This window comes from Lepidochelys kempii, chromosome 10, assembly GCF_965140265.1.
Source record: "Lepidochelys kempii isolate rLepKem1 chromosome 10, rLepKem1.hap2, whole genome shotgun sequence".
Taxonomy (NCBI): Eukaryota; Metazoa; Chordata; order Testudines; family Cheloniidae; genus Lepidochelys; species Lepidochelys kempii.
The window spans coordinates 22675737-22691941 of NC_133265.1; the positions used below are offsets into that span (position 1 = coordinate 22675737).

Consider the following 16205-nt stretch of genomic DNA (forward strand, 5'->3'; position numbering starts at 1 on the left):
GGCAGCAGCGCAAGGGCCGGGCTCTGCGGTCCAGACAGCGGGGCGGAGGTCACAGCTCAGCCCGGTACCGCGGCGGGGCCCGCGTGTGCAGCCCTGAGCGGTACCGTCACGCAGCCCACCTACCGCTCCCCGTCCCCTCACTCCGGGGTGCCGGAGAGGAGCCTGCCCTGCCCGGCGCTCTCTCGCGGGGCCTCCCCGCTCCTCGGAGCCGGGAGCCTCCTCGCAGGGGCACATGCAGCGCCCCAGCACGGCGGAGCCCCGGCTCCTACGTTAACGGGCGAGTCACGGCACCGAGGACGCTCTCGGGCAGCGGCCCAGGAGGAGAGAGGTGAGGCCAGGCGCTGGGAAACCGGCCCCGCCGTCACTCACTGCTCCTGATGATCTCCATCCCCGCAGCCCGCCCCAGCCCGGCCGGAGCCCCAAACCGCAGCGCCCGAAACCCGGCTCTGCCCGCGCCGAGCACTTCCGGAAACAGCCCTCCGCCCCCGCCGGGCACGTGAGCGCTCACGTGAGCCGCCCGACTTGGGAGGTGGGCGGAGATAGCCGCCATATTGTCCCCCTTGGGCGCCGGTCCGGCGGGGCGCTTTTAGGGGTTTGTGCTTCGTGGTTTTTCACGCACAGCCGCGCTCGAGGTTGCATAGCGTGAGCCAGGCAGCTCCCGTACCTGCGACTCCTCGGGGAGCTGCAGCCCACACAGCGGTACCCTTTAGCCCCTTCTCCTGGGGGCATCGCTATTGGTAGCTGCACCCCGCTGCTTCCCTCAGCCCATGGCGCCCTCCCTGTGCCCCTTCCTTCCCGCCCCCATTTAGCTCCAGGCGCCTCACTTCTTCCTGAAGCTCTGGCTTTTGCACTGTCAGTATCCCCCAGCAGGAATCACACCTGAGCGCCACAGTACTTGGTCAGGTTTCAGAGTAACAGCCGTGTTAGTCTGTATTCGCAAAAAGAAAAGGAGTACTTGTGGCACCTTAGAGACTAACCAATTTATTAGAGCATAAGCTTTCCTGAGCTACAGCTCACTTCCTCAGATGCATATCCTGGAAACTGCAGCAGGCTTTATATATACACAGAGAATATGAAACAATACAGTTTCCCACAGTGGGGTGGGAGGAGGTATTGTTTCATATTCTCTGTGTATATATAAAGCCTGCTGCAGTTTCCAGGATATGCATCTGAGGAAGTGAGCTGTAGCTCACGAAAGCTTATGCTCTAATAAATTGGTTAGTCTCTAAGGTGCCACAAGTACTCCTTTTCTTTTTGCGAGTACTTGGTCAGTTTGGATGAGCTATTGCCAGCAGGAGAGTGAGTTTGTGGGGGGGGTGAGAAAACCTGGATTTGTGCTGGAAATGGCCCACCTTGATTATCATGCACATTGTAGGGAGAGTGGTCACTTTGGATAAGCTATTACCAGCAGGAGAGTGAGTTTTTGTGTGTGTGTTTTTTTGAAAAAAGGGCATGGGGGGGTGACAAAACCTGTATTTGTGGTGGAAATGGCCCACCTTGATTTTCATACACATTGTGAGGAGAGTGGTCACTTTGGATAAGCTATTACCAGCAGGAGAGTGAGTTTGTTTGTGGGGGGGCGGAGGGTGAGAAAACCTGGATTTGTGCTGGAAATGGCCCAACTTGATGATCACTTTAGATAAGCTATTACCAGCAGGAGAGTGGGGTGGGAGGAGGTATTGTTTCATGGTCTCTGTGTATATAATGTCTTCTGCAGTTTCCACAGCATGCATCCGATGAAGTGAGCTGTAGCTCACGAAAGCTCATGCTCAGATAAATTGGTTAGTCTCTAAGGTGCCACAAATACTCCTTTTCTTTTTGCGAATACAGACTAACACGGCTGTTACTCTGAAACCATTCATTTTCAGGTAAATGAGGGTTTTGCTATAAGAATATTTTGCATTGTTATTTGACTGCTGAGTGTACTTAGTGAGGTACAGCAGAGGAACTGTGTCCAGAAGTAACAAAGGTTCACGTGGGAACCCTTGCCACCTTGGGGCACAAAGAGGTGGGGAATACAGAAATAAAAATGGGAAGACACGGATGTGTCATTATGCTGGAAATGACTCCCCACAGTCAGCAGGTGTGTGCTTTGTACAGGGAGTGAGTGCACTAAGTGTTTGGAAGCTTGACCCAACATAGGGGCCCACTCCAAAAGGACAAAACTCAACCATGAGCAAAGCTCAGCCTTTGCAGCAGAAATTTAAAACTAAACTAGCACAAAGCTGTAGTATAGGGAATAGCCCTACACTGGTACTCCAACCGGCTGAGAGTAGCATTTTTTCCATCTCTTAATTTCTGTGATTCTAAGAGCAGTAGGAGCACAGAGAGAGAGCAGAATAAGTGTCTAAGGGAAACTCTATCATACAAAGTTAGATCAACCTAACTAGGTCATGCAGCCCTGTGAAAAATTTCACACCCTCTGCAATGTAGGTAAGCTAACCTAAGCCCTGCCAGAGATGCCACTAGATCAATGAAGCATTCTTCCAGCAGCCTAGCTACTGCATCTCAGAGAGATGGATTTACCAGACAAACCCCTTCCATAGTGTAGTAACTGTCTATAGGCTGCATCAGTGCAAGTGCTGTAGCATTTCTACTATAGCAGTGGTTCTCAAACTTTGTATTGGTGACCCCTCTCACACAGCAAGCTTCTAAGTGTGCCCCCCCTTATAAATTAAATTTGGGTTTTTAATGTAATGTAATTTGTTGTGTTTGTTTACTACTTCTCATAACACAAGAACTAGGGGTCACCAAATTAAATTAATAGGCAGCAGGTTTAACCCAAATAAAAGGAAGTATTTTGTCACACAATACACAGTCAACCTATGGAACTCCTTGCCAGAGGATGTCGTGAAGGCCAAGACCATAACAGGGTTCAAAACAGAACTAGATAAATTCATGGAGGATAGGTCCATCAATGGCTATTAGCCAGGATGGGCAGGATGGACACTTATTCTGCTCTCTCTCTGTGCTCCTACTGCTCTTAGAATCACAGAAATTAAGAGATGGAAAAAATGCTACTCTCAGCCGGTTGGAGTACCAGTGTAGGGCTATTCCCTATACTACAGCTTTGTGCTAGTTTAGTTTTAAATTTCTGCTGCAAAGGCTGAGCTTTGCTCATGGTTGAGTTTTGTCCTTTTGGAGTGGGCCCCTATGTTGGGTCAAGCTTCCAAACACTTAGTGCACTCACTCCCTGTACAAAGCACACACCTGCTGACTGTGGGGAGTCATTTCCAGCATAATGACACATCCGTGTCTTCCCATTTTTATTTCTGTATTCCCCACCTCTTTGTGCCCCAAGGTGGCAAGGGTTCCCATGTGAACCTTTGTTACTTCTGGGCACAGTTCCTCTGCTGTACCTCACTAAGTACACTCAGCAGTCAAATAACAATGCAAAATATTCTTATAGCAAAACCCTCATTTACCTGACAATGAATGGGACCCTGCAAGTACTGTGGCGCTCAGGTGTGATTCCTGCTGGGGGATACTGACAGGGCAAAAGCCAGAGCTTCAGGAAGAAGTGAGGCGCCTGGAGCTAAATGGGGGCGGGAAGGAAGGGGCACAGGGAGGGCGCCATGGGCTGAGGGAAGCAGCGGGGTGCAGCTACCAATAGCGATGCCCCCAGGAGAAGGGGCTAAAGGGTACCGCTGTGTGGGCTGCAGCTCCCCGAGGAGTCGCAGGTACGGGAGCTGCCTGGCTCATGCTATGCAACCTCGAGCGCGGCTGTGCGTGAAAAACCACGAAGCACAAACCCCTAAAAGCGCCCCGCCGGACCGGCGCCCAAGGGGGACAATATGGCGGCTATCTCCGCCCACCTCCCAAGTCGGGCGGCTCACGTGAGCGCTCACGTGCCCGGCGGGGGCGGAGGGCTGTTTCCGGAAGTGCTCGGCGCGGGCAGAGCCGGGTTTCGGGCGCTGCGGATTGGGGCTCCGGCCGGGCTGGGGCGGGCTGCGGGGATGGAGATCATCAGGAGCAGTGAGTGACGGCGGGGCGCGCGCCGGGGGGGCCGGTTTCCCAGCGCCTGGCCTCACCTCTCTCCTCCTGGGCCGCTGCCCGAGAGCGTCCTCGGTGCCGTGACTCGCCCGTTAACGTAGGAGCCGGGGCTCCGCCGTGCTGGGGCGCTGCATGTGCCCTTTCGAGGAGGCTCCCGGCTCCGAGGAGCGGGGAGGCCCCGCGAGAGAGCGCCGGGCAGGGCAGGCTCCTCTCCGGCACCCCGGAGTGAGGGGACGGGGAGCGGTAGGTGGGCTGCGTGACGGTACCGCTCAGGGCTCCACGAGAATGTAATTTGGTAGTAAACAGGAGCCAAACATTTTTTTTTAAGCAAAAATATTTGTAACTATTAATACAGCAAATAAAGAAATCTTGAAGAGCACCTGAAAAAATAAAACGTGAAAGATGACTGGTAATCTGAGCAATCTATTTTATCTCCCCATCTACCCCCCTGAAATAGATCTGACCACTTGATCTTCCCACTAAAGTTTATCCCAATAAAATAGGTTTATGGTCTTCTCAACTGGTGAGACAGTAGAAAATTAAAGTAACTTTTTGCTGGGAAGATATGTGCCCCGTTGCACTGTAACCATCTAATCATTGTTAGGGAAGCTAATTGGGCCCGCATCCTGCACTGAAGTCTATGCTAGCCAGCCCTTACCCAGATCTACATTTATTTAATGAAAAAAGAAAAGGAGTACTTGTGGCACCTTAGAGACTAACAAATTTATTTGAGCATAAGCTTTCAGGAGTTACAGCTCACTTCATCGGATGCATCCAATGAAGTGAGCTGTAGCTCACGAAACTTATGCTCAAATAAATTTCTTAGTCTCTAAGGTGCCACAAGTACTCCTTTTCTTTTTGCGAATACAGATTAACACGGCTGCTACTCTGAAACCTGTCATTTGTGTAATGGTGTCTGCCTCTGTAGGAGGCTGGGGACTCTACATAGGAATGTGCAGGGCAAGAATGGGCAGAGGAAATTTGATCATAGTGTACCACGTGTGCAATATTTTTAGGTTAAACTTTTTAAATGTTGCTTAGCGTGGTGATTTGGTGTCTGTTACCCAACAGAATTTTGATTAAATACATAGTTTGCTAAAATAAAAAAAAACTTACCTTTTGATCTTGTCTTGGCAGATGCTTACTGGTTTTTGTTGTTGTGTTGGTTATTTTATATGTGAAGATAAATGAAGGGCAAGAAAGTGTCAGGGACCTATGGTTCCATCTATTTTAGTTGGGTACATCCAGAGTCTGCTTTTGATTGTAATCTGTACTGGATGTATTATAATTGAGAGAAGGTAGAAGATGATGCTACGTCTGCTAGAATTGGTACTCTAGCAAAATGATTAATTTTTTTGTGAATTTGAGCGAAAACATTGAGGATATAACTTTACATGTCACATAGAAAATTTCATCATTGTATTAATACTGCTTCTAATACTTGCTTAGGTTTTGTAAAGGAGAAAATAATTGCCTTTTTTGTTGTTTTGCAGAATTAATAATGCCTCGCATGATTTAAAGACTTTGGAGTGTGCTTTCTGGTGATCTGATGCACAAAGGGAAAATGGAAGAAGATGTGAAGTTACAAAGAGAGAATGAGAAGTTGAAAGTTAAAGCAGATGCTGCTCCTGAGATCAGCCGTCTGATTTCAGTTAGTGAGTTCTCTTGCCACTGCTGTTATGATATTCTGGTGAATCCCACCACCTTGAACTGTGGTCATAGTTTCTGTAGACACTGCCTAGCCTTGTGGTGGGTATCCTCGAAGAAGAATGAGTGTCCAGAATGCAGAGAAAAGTGGGAAGGATTCCCCAAGGTCAACATCCTCCTCAGGTGATTGTAATGCATCTATTTGGTCTTTTTAAAAGCAAAGACACATACATACTTTGTTGCTTGTTTTTGGCTACATACTTTTAAAACCTTTCAGTAATCAGCACTTTCTTGCAGACGTTAAGGCTTGCAGTCTCACAATATGTAATTGTTTTTAACTGTTCAAGTAATCACTTCTGTATTTTGGAGTGGATCTCTGAATTTTCTTTTCAGATTTTTTTAAGTGCCTTAAGTTTTTTCCCCTCACTTTTAATAGTTCTTAACAACATATCACAACTAGAAATAATTCTAGCTTTGAATGTTCAGTGGTATTAATGTGAGTACTGCTTTAGTTCCTTGGAATAAATTCTTATCTCATTACAGCACAATACTAAAGTATTGATTCATTAAGTACTTGCTGGTGTTTTGAGTTACATACAAGCTCTCTTCTTGCATTTTTTAAGAAAGTAATTTTCTGAGCTGTGTAAACGATAGTCAGTTAAATAGTTTACCCTGTTGATTTTAGGCTTTTCTGTTGAACTTGGCCAGTGCTATTGAATAACAACCTATCAGCTGTCTTTCAAAAGTAGTAAGGTATATCCTGACCATCTAAATTTAGAATAGTGGTTATTGTATAAACTTCAGTTTTTCTTGTCATATATTTCTTTATAGTGAACCTTAAATTTAACGTTTGTGTGCAAAAACCTTTTATTCAACTTTTAACTGATGATGATTGCCAAAACCTCCTTTCACGCAAAACTTAATATGTAACTAATAAGCTGTAAAATACACTTTTCAGCTGAGTCCCAGTTCTCTGAGCTATAGACTTGAATAGACTCAGTGATATATTGTAAAGTGACTGATGTGTGTTTCTCTAGGGATGCTATTGAAAAGCTCTTTCCTGATGCTATTGCACAGCGAAAAGAAGACATTCAGCAAAACAGTAATGTAGCTCACAGCCTTGCAGCCTTCCAAAAACATGGAAATGATCAGATTTCTGCACCTCCAAATGTGAGAAGAATTAATCCTCGAGGAGGAGGTTTCTTCTCTGGAGTTCTGACAGCTTTAACTTGTGTGGCAGTAAGTTTCATCCCCATCCATTTTCCAGATAAACATGGAAAACAAACACCATCAGCATTTAATTTAAGCTGTCCAGAAAAGTAATGACAAGTATTGGGGGGGAGGGAGTTGGTGTTGACTATATATTTCAGTGCCAGCTGTGGATGGACAATAAATGGGGGTGGAAGCTGTTGAGATCTTACTCAAATTTGTATTTGTTGTGGTATTTGAGTGTACCCCATCAAACTGGCAGGACTTTCAAACATTTGATCCAAACTTTGTCAGTGATGTTCATACTGCATTCCAAAAGGATCTGTTGGCTGTTTTGCAGGTGGTTCTGCTTGGGTATCATTGGAGCAGCAGAGAATATGAAGATGATCTTCTTGTCCACAAACCTGTTGCTAAATGGACTCCTGAAGAGGTGATTCTTTGGCTAGAACAGCTGGGTCCTTGGGCTTCCTTGTATAGAGATCGATTTTTATTAGAGAGAGTGAATGGAAGGTGAGGAAAATACAATCTCAAACTGACAAGAGCTGCCATAATAGAACCACTTCATTGGATAGACTTCATTTTTCATACCATATATGTAATGAAATGTCAAAATCTTGTTTCCCAGGTGATCAAAAATTCTGGTACCAAAGGACATTTCAACCCTCAATTTAATTGACCTAATTCTAATAATGGTTGTTAATACTAAGTATGTGATTTTTTTTTCTTTGTTTTACAGTTTTGATAGCTTATAGTCAGGAAAGATAAGTAAAATGTTACTAGGTCTCTAACAGGGATTTGGGCAGTTATCGAGTGGCCCAGCTTCTGGAGTTAGAGGCTTAGGGACATCTGGATCATGGGGTTGCATCCCTTACCATTTTGGCTAATAGTCATTGATGGACCTATCTTCCATGAATTTATCTAATTCGCTTTTGAACCCAGTTATAGTTTGTCTTCACAACATCCCCTGGCAACAGGTTCCACGGTTAACTGTGCATCATGTGAAGAACTTCCTATTGTTGGTTTTAAACCTGCTGTCTATTAATTTATCGGGTGACTCCTTATTCTTATTATGTGAAGGGATAATAACACTACTTATTCATGTTCTCCATACCATTTGTGATTTTATAGACCTCTATCATATCCCCTCTTTTCCAAGCTGAACAGTTCCAATCTTTTTAATTTCTCCTCATATGGAAGCTGTTCTATACCCTTAATAATTTTTGTTGCCCTTCTCTGTATCTCTTTTTTGAGACCGGGTGACCAGAACTGCACGCAGAATTCAAGGTGTGGGCTTAACATGGATTTACATAGGGGCATTATATTTTCTGTCTTATTCTATCCCTTTCCCAATGGCTCCTAACATTGTTTAGCTTTTTTGACTGCTACTGCAGATTGACTTGCTCCTCACCAATCTACCTTCTAGTTCTCCTCCGTTTGGAGGTCTTTTCTCTTCCCTCGACTCCTCTCCCCTCCCCCACTCTTCCTCCTAACTTGATGCTCCAGTAGATGCTAACTCTTCCATTCTAAATTGATGCCCAACCAGTTAAATTACAGAACAGATCTCTTCTCATGAAACCCAGATTTAAAACATAAGCCACTATACTTATATAGGATCTTATCTTCTAGTGTGGTGGTAGTTATAGTTATTGTGTGAGCACAGCTCTAGGAATAAAAGGAAAGCTATGTTGGCTTGCCTGGCTTAAAATTTGTTTGCCAAATGTGGAGACAAAATGAGTAAGGGAAGATTTAATTCAAGCTTGTCAATGATAAGATCATAGAATGTATTTTATAGGATTTGGGGGCTTTTAGTGTGTTTAAAAGTGTATGGTATGGGACATAATTTCTAAAGGTGATATCTTGGTGATTCAGTATCTTGTTGCTATGTGAGAATTAAAATAGTGTGTCTGTTACAAAAGAGGTGAGCTGTCAGTATTTACCCTTCTGAAATATTTTATTTTGTAGGCTTCTACTAACAATAACAGATGAAGATTTCACAAAAACTCCTTATCATATAGAGAACAGTAGCCATAGAAAAGCCATTATAATGGAATTGGAACGTGTGAAAACATTGGGAGTTAAACCACCACAGAACCTTTGGGAATACAAGGTAAATTTGATAAAGTAGTGAATCGTGTCACTTGGAATAGATATTTTCAAAGACTAAACTACGAAGTTATGCAACTACGAAGAAACATCCAGTTCTTTAGAATGGGATCAATAAGTGTCTGAGTACAATGCAAGGGATAATGTGAATGAAAACTCTCAAAGGTGAATGAACAACAGGATTCATGTGACTGGTATGGCAATGGATGCAACTGTAACAGTACTGTTGCATATTGCAGAACAAAAGCCCAGAAAATCATAAAGTTCAAAGAGAGCAAGGCAAGGAAGTAGTCTGTGTGCAAACTGTTAAGTTTAAAAACTAATGATTTTTAAAAAACGTGATTTCTGTAACATTTGTAAATGCTAAATGATTTTCATTGATGATTGTGTAAAGCAAAATAAACATACTTCAGAAAAGTCTAAAGCTGACTTCTCATAATAGTATGTCTCACTGTTAACCTTCTGATTCATTTCAGGCAGTAAATCCAGGAAAGTCACTCTTCCTGCTATATGCACTAAAGAGCTCTCCAAGACTCAGTATGTTGTATCTATACTTGTTTGATTACACAGAAATATTTCTACCATTCATCTACACAATATGTCCTGTGCAAGAAGATGAATATGAAGATATTATCACAAAACTATTAGTAGGTGTTTAAAACATTTATCATTATGCCAATTGCTTTAAATTGAAGCATTTGTGTTTAAAATTTATTTTTCAAATATGCATAGCACATTGCTTACCATTCTTATCTTATAATAAAAACTTTTCTTAAAACAAAAACAAAAACTTCCCTGCAAAGTAAGCTTCATCCTCAAGCTTATTGTGTAGGGTGTTGATAGTGTAACAGCTATTAAAGTTGCCCAGCACTTCCCATTTAGAACGCCCTGTTTTTAATTGGTTACTGTTTGGCAGTTATAGATGGTCAGGTTTTAAAAAAAAAAAAAAAAAAATTGTTTCCATGTATAGATTGTGTGTTAATCAATGGTAAATTAAACGAGACGTACCAAGGGATTCCTTGCCCAGAAATGGAAAGGCATTGCATCTGTTCATATGGACTTCTACTTTTAAGAGCAAACCTTGTGAAAGCACATACAGTGAAAATGTCTAGTTAAATTATGTATATTACTAATTATATTTGAAAAGTGCAAGAGTTCAGAAATCTAATCTCTTCCCTTGGCTTTTCTTTTTGACATCTTAGACAGCTTAAAACAATTGTTAGTTTCATACTCGGGCTTTACTGTTTAAATTTTTGGGTGTCAGTTTTTCAAAGGAATGTCTGTTTTTAAAACTTTCCACTAGAGCTTAAAGAAAAACCTTCTACTGGTCTTGGAATATGTGTAAACTTGTCATTACAAAATGTAAATCTTAGTCTGAATTGGAGTAATCATTGTAATTTATGAGGGCACTACAGTAACAAATGAACGTATTTAAAGATCAGTTTTATGTTTACTACTCTCTTTTTTTAACACATATGGCTTGCACTTTAAAAGAAATCTCATCTGAAGGTTCCTGTGTATTTTTCTAAATAGCTGATTACTTTAAAAACATGAGATGTTTACCTAGCATACTGGATAAAATCTATTTTATAACTCTAAGAATTTAAGGAATGGTTTTGTCCAAAACCATTTTATTTATAATGAAGCCTGCAATGGCAACAACCACTCCTTAATGTTGTCTTCTGTCTGTAAGCACAATTCCATTTTATTTCTGTGTCCCTTCACCCCTCTTTTAAATCCTCAAATGTCTTCCACTTCAAATTTGGCCTGTGAGCATCCTTTTCTGACAAAATTTTGAAACTGTTCGGACAAGCTGTTAACATAAACGCCTATTCACATTTAAAATACTTACTACTTCCCCACTCTCTGATAACAGCCTGCTGCTGCCAGCTAATGTAGTTTAATTCTATAGCAACATCGAAGGTTCAGGACTTGGTTACTGATCTATTCCGTCACATGCCCCCTATTCAATTCTCTGCATTCAAGCCAGGCTGTTCCTCCTCTGTGCTGCCTGGGCCCCACCAGGGTGAGTACTGAGGGCAGAGGAAAGACTGGGGGTATGTCTTTTTTTTTCTGGAGATGGAAAGTGTACTACCAGCTTGAGGAGATGTACCCAAGCTAGTGCACTAAAAATAGAAGTGTAGCCTCAGCTGCATATGTGGAAAAGGTCTAGCTGGCCCTTGTTCATGTTTAGGGTCTCAGAGGGGATTGTATTTGGGGAAGTCAGCCCCTCATGTTGCTGTGCCTACATTTCTATTTTTAGGGGATCAGCTCAACCAGTAATTAAATGTTCTAGTGTAGCCATACACTAAGTCTGTGCTCAGTTACGAGCAGAAGCTGCAGGCAAGTCATTCCTAGCCCTGCAGCCCTGGGCTGGAGCATGCTCCAATTCAAAAGGAGTGTTTGGAGAACTTGGTCCCCAAACCACAGCAAGCCTTTTCTGAGTGTGCAAATAGCAATTGTTCAGAGGCTTGTAACTTAGCCAAATTAAGATTTTCTTGGGGATGATAAACAGCACTTCTGTGATGCCAGGGTGACCATGATGTCAAATTGCAGGTTCCTGTCCCAAGATATGAAGATGTTATAACTCCTTTCAGTGAAAGGCTCTAAGTTGTGTGGTGTTGTTTTTTTTCACCAATATTTAAAAAAAAAAAAAAAAAAAGTTTTCCTAACCTTGTCCTTGAAAATGGCTGAACCGTTCAGCCTTAAGCAGAACTTTAACCATAAGGATTGATAAATTAGACCAACGGAAGGTTGTCCAACACTTTAATCATAGGTGTCACTATCCCCACCTATAATAACCTAAATATGTGGCCTGAGTTGAAGAACGCTGAGCACCTGCAGCTCCCATTGATGTGGGCAGCAGTTGTGGGTGCTCATCTTTGAAAATCGCTTATTTTATTAGCCTAAATATTAATGTAGGTGCTTATCTGTAGGCTCCACTATTTGAGAATGTTGACGTGTAATCCCATGTGGATGAGAGAGATGGATTTCACAGGGAAGCAGTGACCTAAACTCTGCGGAGGCACATGTCACTGTGCAATTGTTAATTGTCTTTAGTTTCTGTGAAACTTTTATTATTGAGAATACAATATCAGTTCTTAATTCTAAATCAATACATCCAATCAAATAGGCATAAAGAGAAGAAAGGAGGCTTGAGTCATTACAGGGGCAAATATGAGGCTTTCATTAGGATTCAATATTGATATGGAAAATGAGAATAAACCCTCATGGTTTCAGGACATGAACCAATTTCTGGCACTAGTTAAGAAAAAAGTTTCCTTAAGGGCAAGTTTATTTTTGTAACTACCTGTCAAAGGCTTTCTTACTCCTTCCTTTGAAACATCTGTTGCTGGCCACTACTAGAAACTAGACTGTGGAATAGGTGGATCATTTGCAGACATGCCAAACCCATGAAAAAAATGCAGAAATTGGGCTTGTTTTTGGCTTAATTTGCTTGTTGGCTAGTTTTTTGGCTTGTTGCTTATTTGGCACCCGGCAAGGGGGAGAGAGTCAGGAGTGCACAGCAGGCCCACCACAGTCCCAGATTGCATGCCAGAGGATCTAATCACATAGAGTGTTGGGGTTCTTGGGGATTGGCTTGTTTTGGCCTTGTTTTGAAACGGGATTAGCTTGATTTTTGGTTTATTGTGAAAGTCAGGGTGCTTATTTACCGTGTGAGTTGGCAACTGTGATCATTTGTCTAATCTGATATGGCAGTTCCTGTGCACTTCTTCTGTATATTTTTAAAAGATTGACTTTCCTGGATTTAAAATGTCAGTGTCCTTTCTATAATCTTGTGTTTTTAAACTCTTAAATTGCTTACACACATACTCAATCATTAATTCCAGTATAATGAAGACTTTCTTTAATTTCCTAATCACTTCAGCGATTAGTACTCATTGAAAGGAATCTCACTCATATCTGCAACTGGTGCTTGTTCATAGAGTATACTTGCTTATTTGCACCCTCAGTTAAAAACTTGTGTGATGGAAATTTTAATTTTAGTTTAACTAGCTAGCAAAATTTTAGTGAAGCAAAGGTACTTCCTTCAATGAAGGAAAAGCCATAAAGCAATGAAAGGTAAACTCAACTAGTATGTAGTTAATTTGACCATTGATTTTAATTTTTTCCCCTTAGGACCTTAAGGATCCTACTTGGAAACAGTGGAGAGAATTCATTGTTAAGTATTCATTTTTGCCATATCAGTTAATAGCTGAATTTGCTTGGGATTGGTTGGAGATACACTACTGGACATCACGATTTATCATTGTTAATGCCATGTTGCTCTCTGTTCTGGAGTTATTCTCCTTTTGGAGGCTCTGGTCAAGAAGGGAACTGAAGTAAGTCATGCTCAGATTGTTTCAATTTCTTATGGTTGCTGTTGAAGAGTGTGTGTGTGTGTGTGGGGCCAGGGATAAATGGTGACAATTGGTTATTTTTGTAATTTGACAATTAAAATGACCATGTTGAAACAGCACCATCAGGGTGAATAAGTATTAGATGAATTTGCCCACAGAATCAGTGTATACCACAGTTGGTGAATAATGTAATTGCTATTTTACTTACAGACATTTGAGTGACTTTTAATTAGTACATCTGTTGACTCTGAATACTAGTACTATACATACTACTGCTTTTCATAAATTCACTAGTGTTAATTCTCCAGGAAAAAGCTTCAGGTTTCTTTTATGGCAATCTTAATGTGTGGAGTATGTGCTAAAGATCCAATGCAAATTAAGGCAGTCTAATTGGCTTGGAAATTCAGTATAGTACAGTAGTCCTTGGAAGATATTTACTTACAAAGAATTGCTATTTTTTTTCTCAAATTTAGATTACTGGTATTTATTAAGGCTTCACTTAAGATGTTCAACACCTTTTACAGAGCTAGAGAGTGGAAAGAGTTACTGTTTACCACGCACTATTCTAGCTTGTCCTCCAAAACGAAGGGCATCAGTATTGCTTTATTAGAATAAAAATGAGCAATGATTAGTGTCTACTTTCATGCTGTGCTTGGAGGGGATGGGCAAAAAGAGGGTTAATGTTTTGACAATATGTTTTTATCTTTCTACTACTGGAGGGCAGAGTAGGCTTTGTGGAGAACAATCCACATAATTTTTTTCTTCATTTAAGCAATTATCTTAACCTGCTACAAACTACTGAATTCTTGTGGCTCAATAGCAGTATTTTATCTGTGAGTAGGCCCGGACAGGAGCTACACCTGCAAGGCATCCTTTGGAATTATAGGATGCAATTAGTGAGAATACGGTAGACTAGGTGGCATCTCACAAATTGAATGAATGTTGTAACGATCACTCATAGGTATTTTTCTTCATTAATTTGTTTTAATAGCAATGTCTAGAATACCTTGTCTATAGAAAGATGATTCTCTTGCTCTCCTTTTTTCAGGACTATCCCTCAGAGAATGTGGAGCCATTTCTGGAAAGTGTCAACCCAGGGTCTTTTTGTTGCTATCTTTTGGCCCCTTATTCCTCAGTTTGTCTGCAACTGTCTGTTTTACTGGGCCTTGTACTTTAACCCAATTATAAATATTGATCTTGTGGTAAAAGAAGTACGACGTCTGGAAACACAAGTGCTGTGATTTGACATTGAATCTTTTTCTTAGGAATTGAATACCTAAGCTGTCCAAATGTCTGAAATCAGACATCTGAAAGAAAAACAAATTGCTTTCTTTGCTTGCTTCCTTTGTGGTGATTGAAAAAATGCTCATTTTGTTAATTTAAAAAAAAATTGCCTTGAGGTAAGTCCATTTTGAGGCAGTAGGTATCATAACCCTCACGGTAGGCTTTGTTTTATGTACCATTGCCATAGATGAGGAGGATATTGTATTCTTGAATGGGCCTTTTAAAGTTGCTGTAGTCATGCCATTTGATTTTTGGCTAACTATAAAAATCAGACTATAATACTACTCTTGTGAAATCTAGCTAATGCCAAGTTGTTAGGGCCTTTACACTCAATATCTTCTAAACAGTAAAAACTGACTGGTGTAACTTAACATTTCCTGACAGTTACATGTTGTTCAAAACTTGCCAGAAGGGCACTTTTGGACAATCGCTTTAATTGATTTAATATTGAAAATACTTGAGGCTTTTTGACTCCTCTTTACATGCTAGGATGCTACAGACAAACCCATATATTTATAAACATTTGCTAATAGTGCTCATTTTAAAATTCCCTCTATTCCAACTGTATAACACTTAGTTTTCTTTGTATCACACACCTTTTATAATTGGCAAACATGATTGGCATGACTTAAGCTGTTTTATTCAGGCCAGTTAATTTTTATCAGTCAGAGCTGACTTAGTGCTTCCTCTCCTAAATCAATTTTTATTTGCTAATTTCTTAAATGAATTCAGATACCTCTCACAGTATTAATCTGGTAAAGTGGCCATGATACTGTAATAGCTTATTGTAGTCTTATGTATGTAGCAAGACCTGTATCTGTAAATACCAAATGAGAAGTGATTTATTTTGTATAAAAGCCCGACCAGGTTGCCATTTTGTTTTTGTGGTGTTTGAGAGAAACAAAAGTTAACTTTTGTTCTTAAAATACTTTGTACTAATGAATCTCATCTTGTTGAGTTTGCATTTGTATCATACTATTAATGAATTCCAGATTTGCATATGAATACTTTTAAAAGTTGGACAAAATTAAAGATTTTTTTTCTAAATCTTTGTCTTCCTTTAAATTAAAGGATCAAATTTACCTTTAAATTTTTTTCTTGTCAAAGCTCTTGACATTTCCTTTGTACTGTAATTAACCAATAACTTTTAGCAAATCTGCTGGCTTAAAGTTAGACATCACAATGGACACAAGATTTTTGTTTTTCAGAAAACGTGGATGTTCACAATTAGTTATGAAAAAAATTCATTGTACAGTACTCATTAATTTGAAGCTTTTCTGAAGAGAAGCCCAAAAACTTGAAAGTTTGCTTGCCTAACAGTGCAACCCAGCTTTACATTCCTGTAAAGCAAAACCGTTCTCTTCTGAGTATTGTAGTATATAGATCCTGTGCCCTGCGTGTTGAGTCAGGACCCTCTTTGTGTAAAAGGGAGGACAGAATATGGGAATCCATATCGTGGAGCTGTGGTCTTTGGAGACTTCCTCTGGTTCAACACACTTTGGGGTAGAGAGATGGGTCCTAGTGGCTTAACCACTCATCTCCTCTACGTTTGTGGAATGAGGCTCCAGCTTGCGACCATGGAGCTACTGCAGCCTAGAGGCCACGCTA

At 41.2% G+C, this 16205-nt stretch overlaps 2 protein-coding genes across 8 annotated transcripts in view; one reads left to right on the plus strand and one right to left on the minus strand.

Moving 5' to 3' along the window:
* PARN (poly(A)-specific ribonuclease) overlaps positions 1–478 on the minus strand; it is a 161578-nt gene extending 161100 nt beyond the window's left edge. For 3 of the 4 annotated variants that reach the window (XM_073362403.1, XM_073362401.1, XM_073362402.1), the window contains exon 1: positions 370–476. In XM_073362403.1, coding sequence (XP_073218504.1) covers positions 370–388 — 19 coding nt within the window. In that variant the 5' untranslated portion in view covers positions 389–476. Of the gene's footprint in view, positions 1–369 lie in introns of all 4 variants that reach the window. The other variant, XM_073362404.1, reaches the window with a different exon arrangement.
* A 3310-nt stretch (positions 479–3788) lies between these two features.
* BFAR (bifunctional apoptosis regulator) lies at positions 3789–15644 on the plus strand. 4 transcript variants are annotated; one of them, XM_073362405.1, is made up of 8 exons: positions 3789–3975; positions 5487–5823; positions 6678–6879; positions 7190–7359; positions 8812–8956; positions 9429–9599; positions 13093–13295; positions 14362–15644. In XM_073362405.1, exons 2-8 carry the CDS (start codon positions 5543–5545, stop codon positions 14552–14554), a joined length of 1365 nt encoding a protein of 454 aa, XP_073218506.1. In that variant the 5' UTR covers positions 3789–3975; positions 5487–5542; the 3' UTR covers positions 14555–15644. The 4 variants fall into 4 exon arrangements, with proteins under 4 accessions (XP_073218506.1, XP_073218510.1, XP_073218508.1 ...); XM_073362407.1 differs by lacking the exon at positions 3789–3975 and adding an exon at positions 3993–4236; XM_073362406.1 differs by lacking the exon at positions 3789–3975 and adding an exon at positions 4243–4402.
* The last annotated feature ends 561 nt before the right edge of the window (positions 15645–16205 follow it).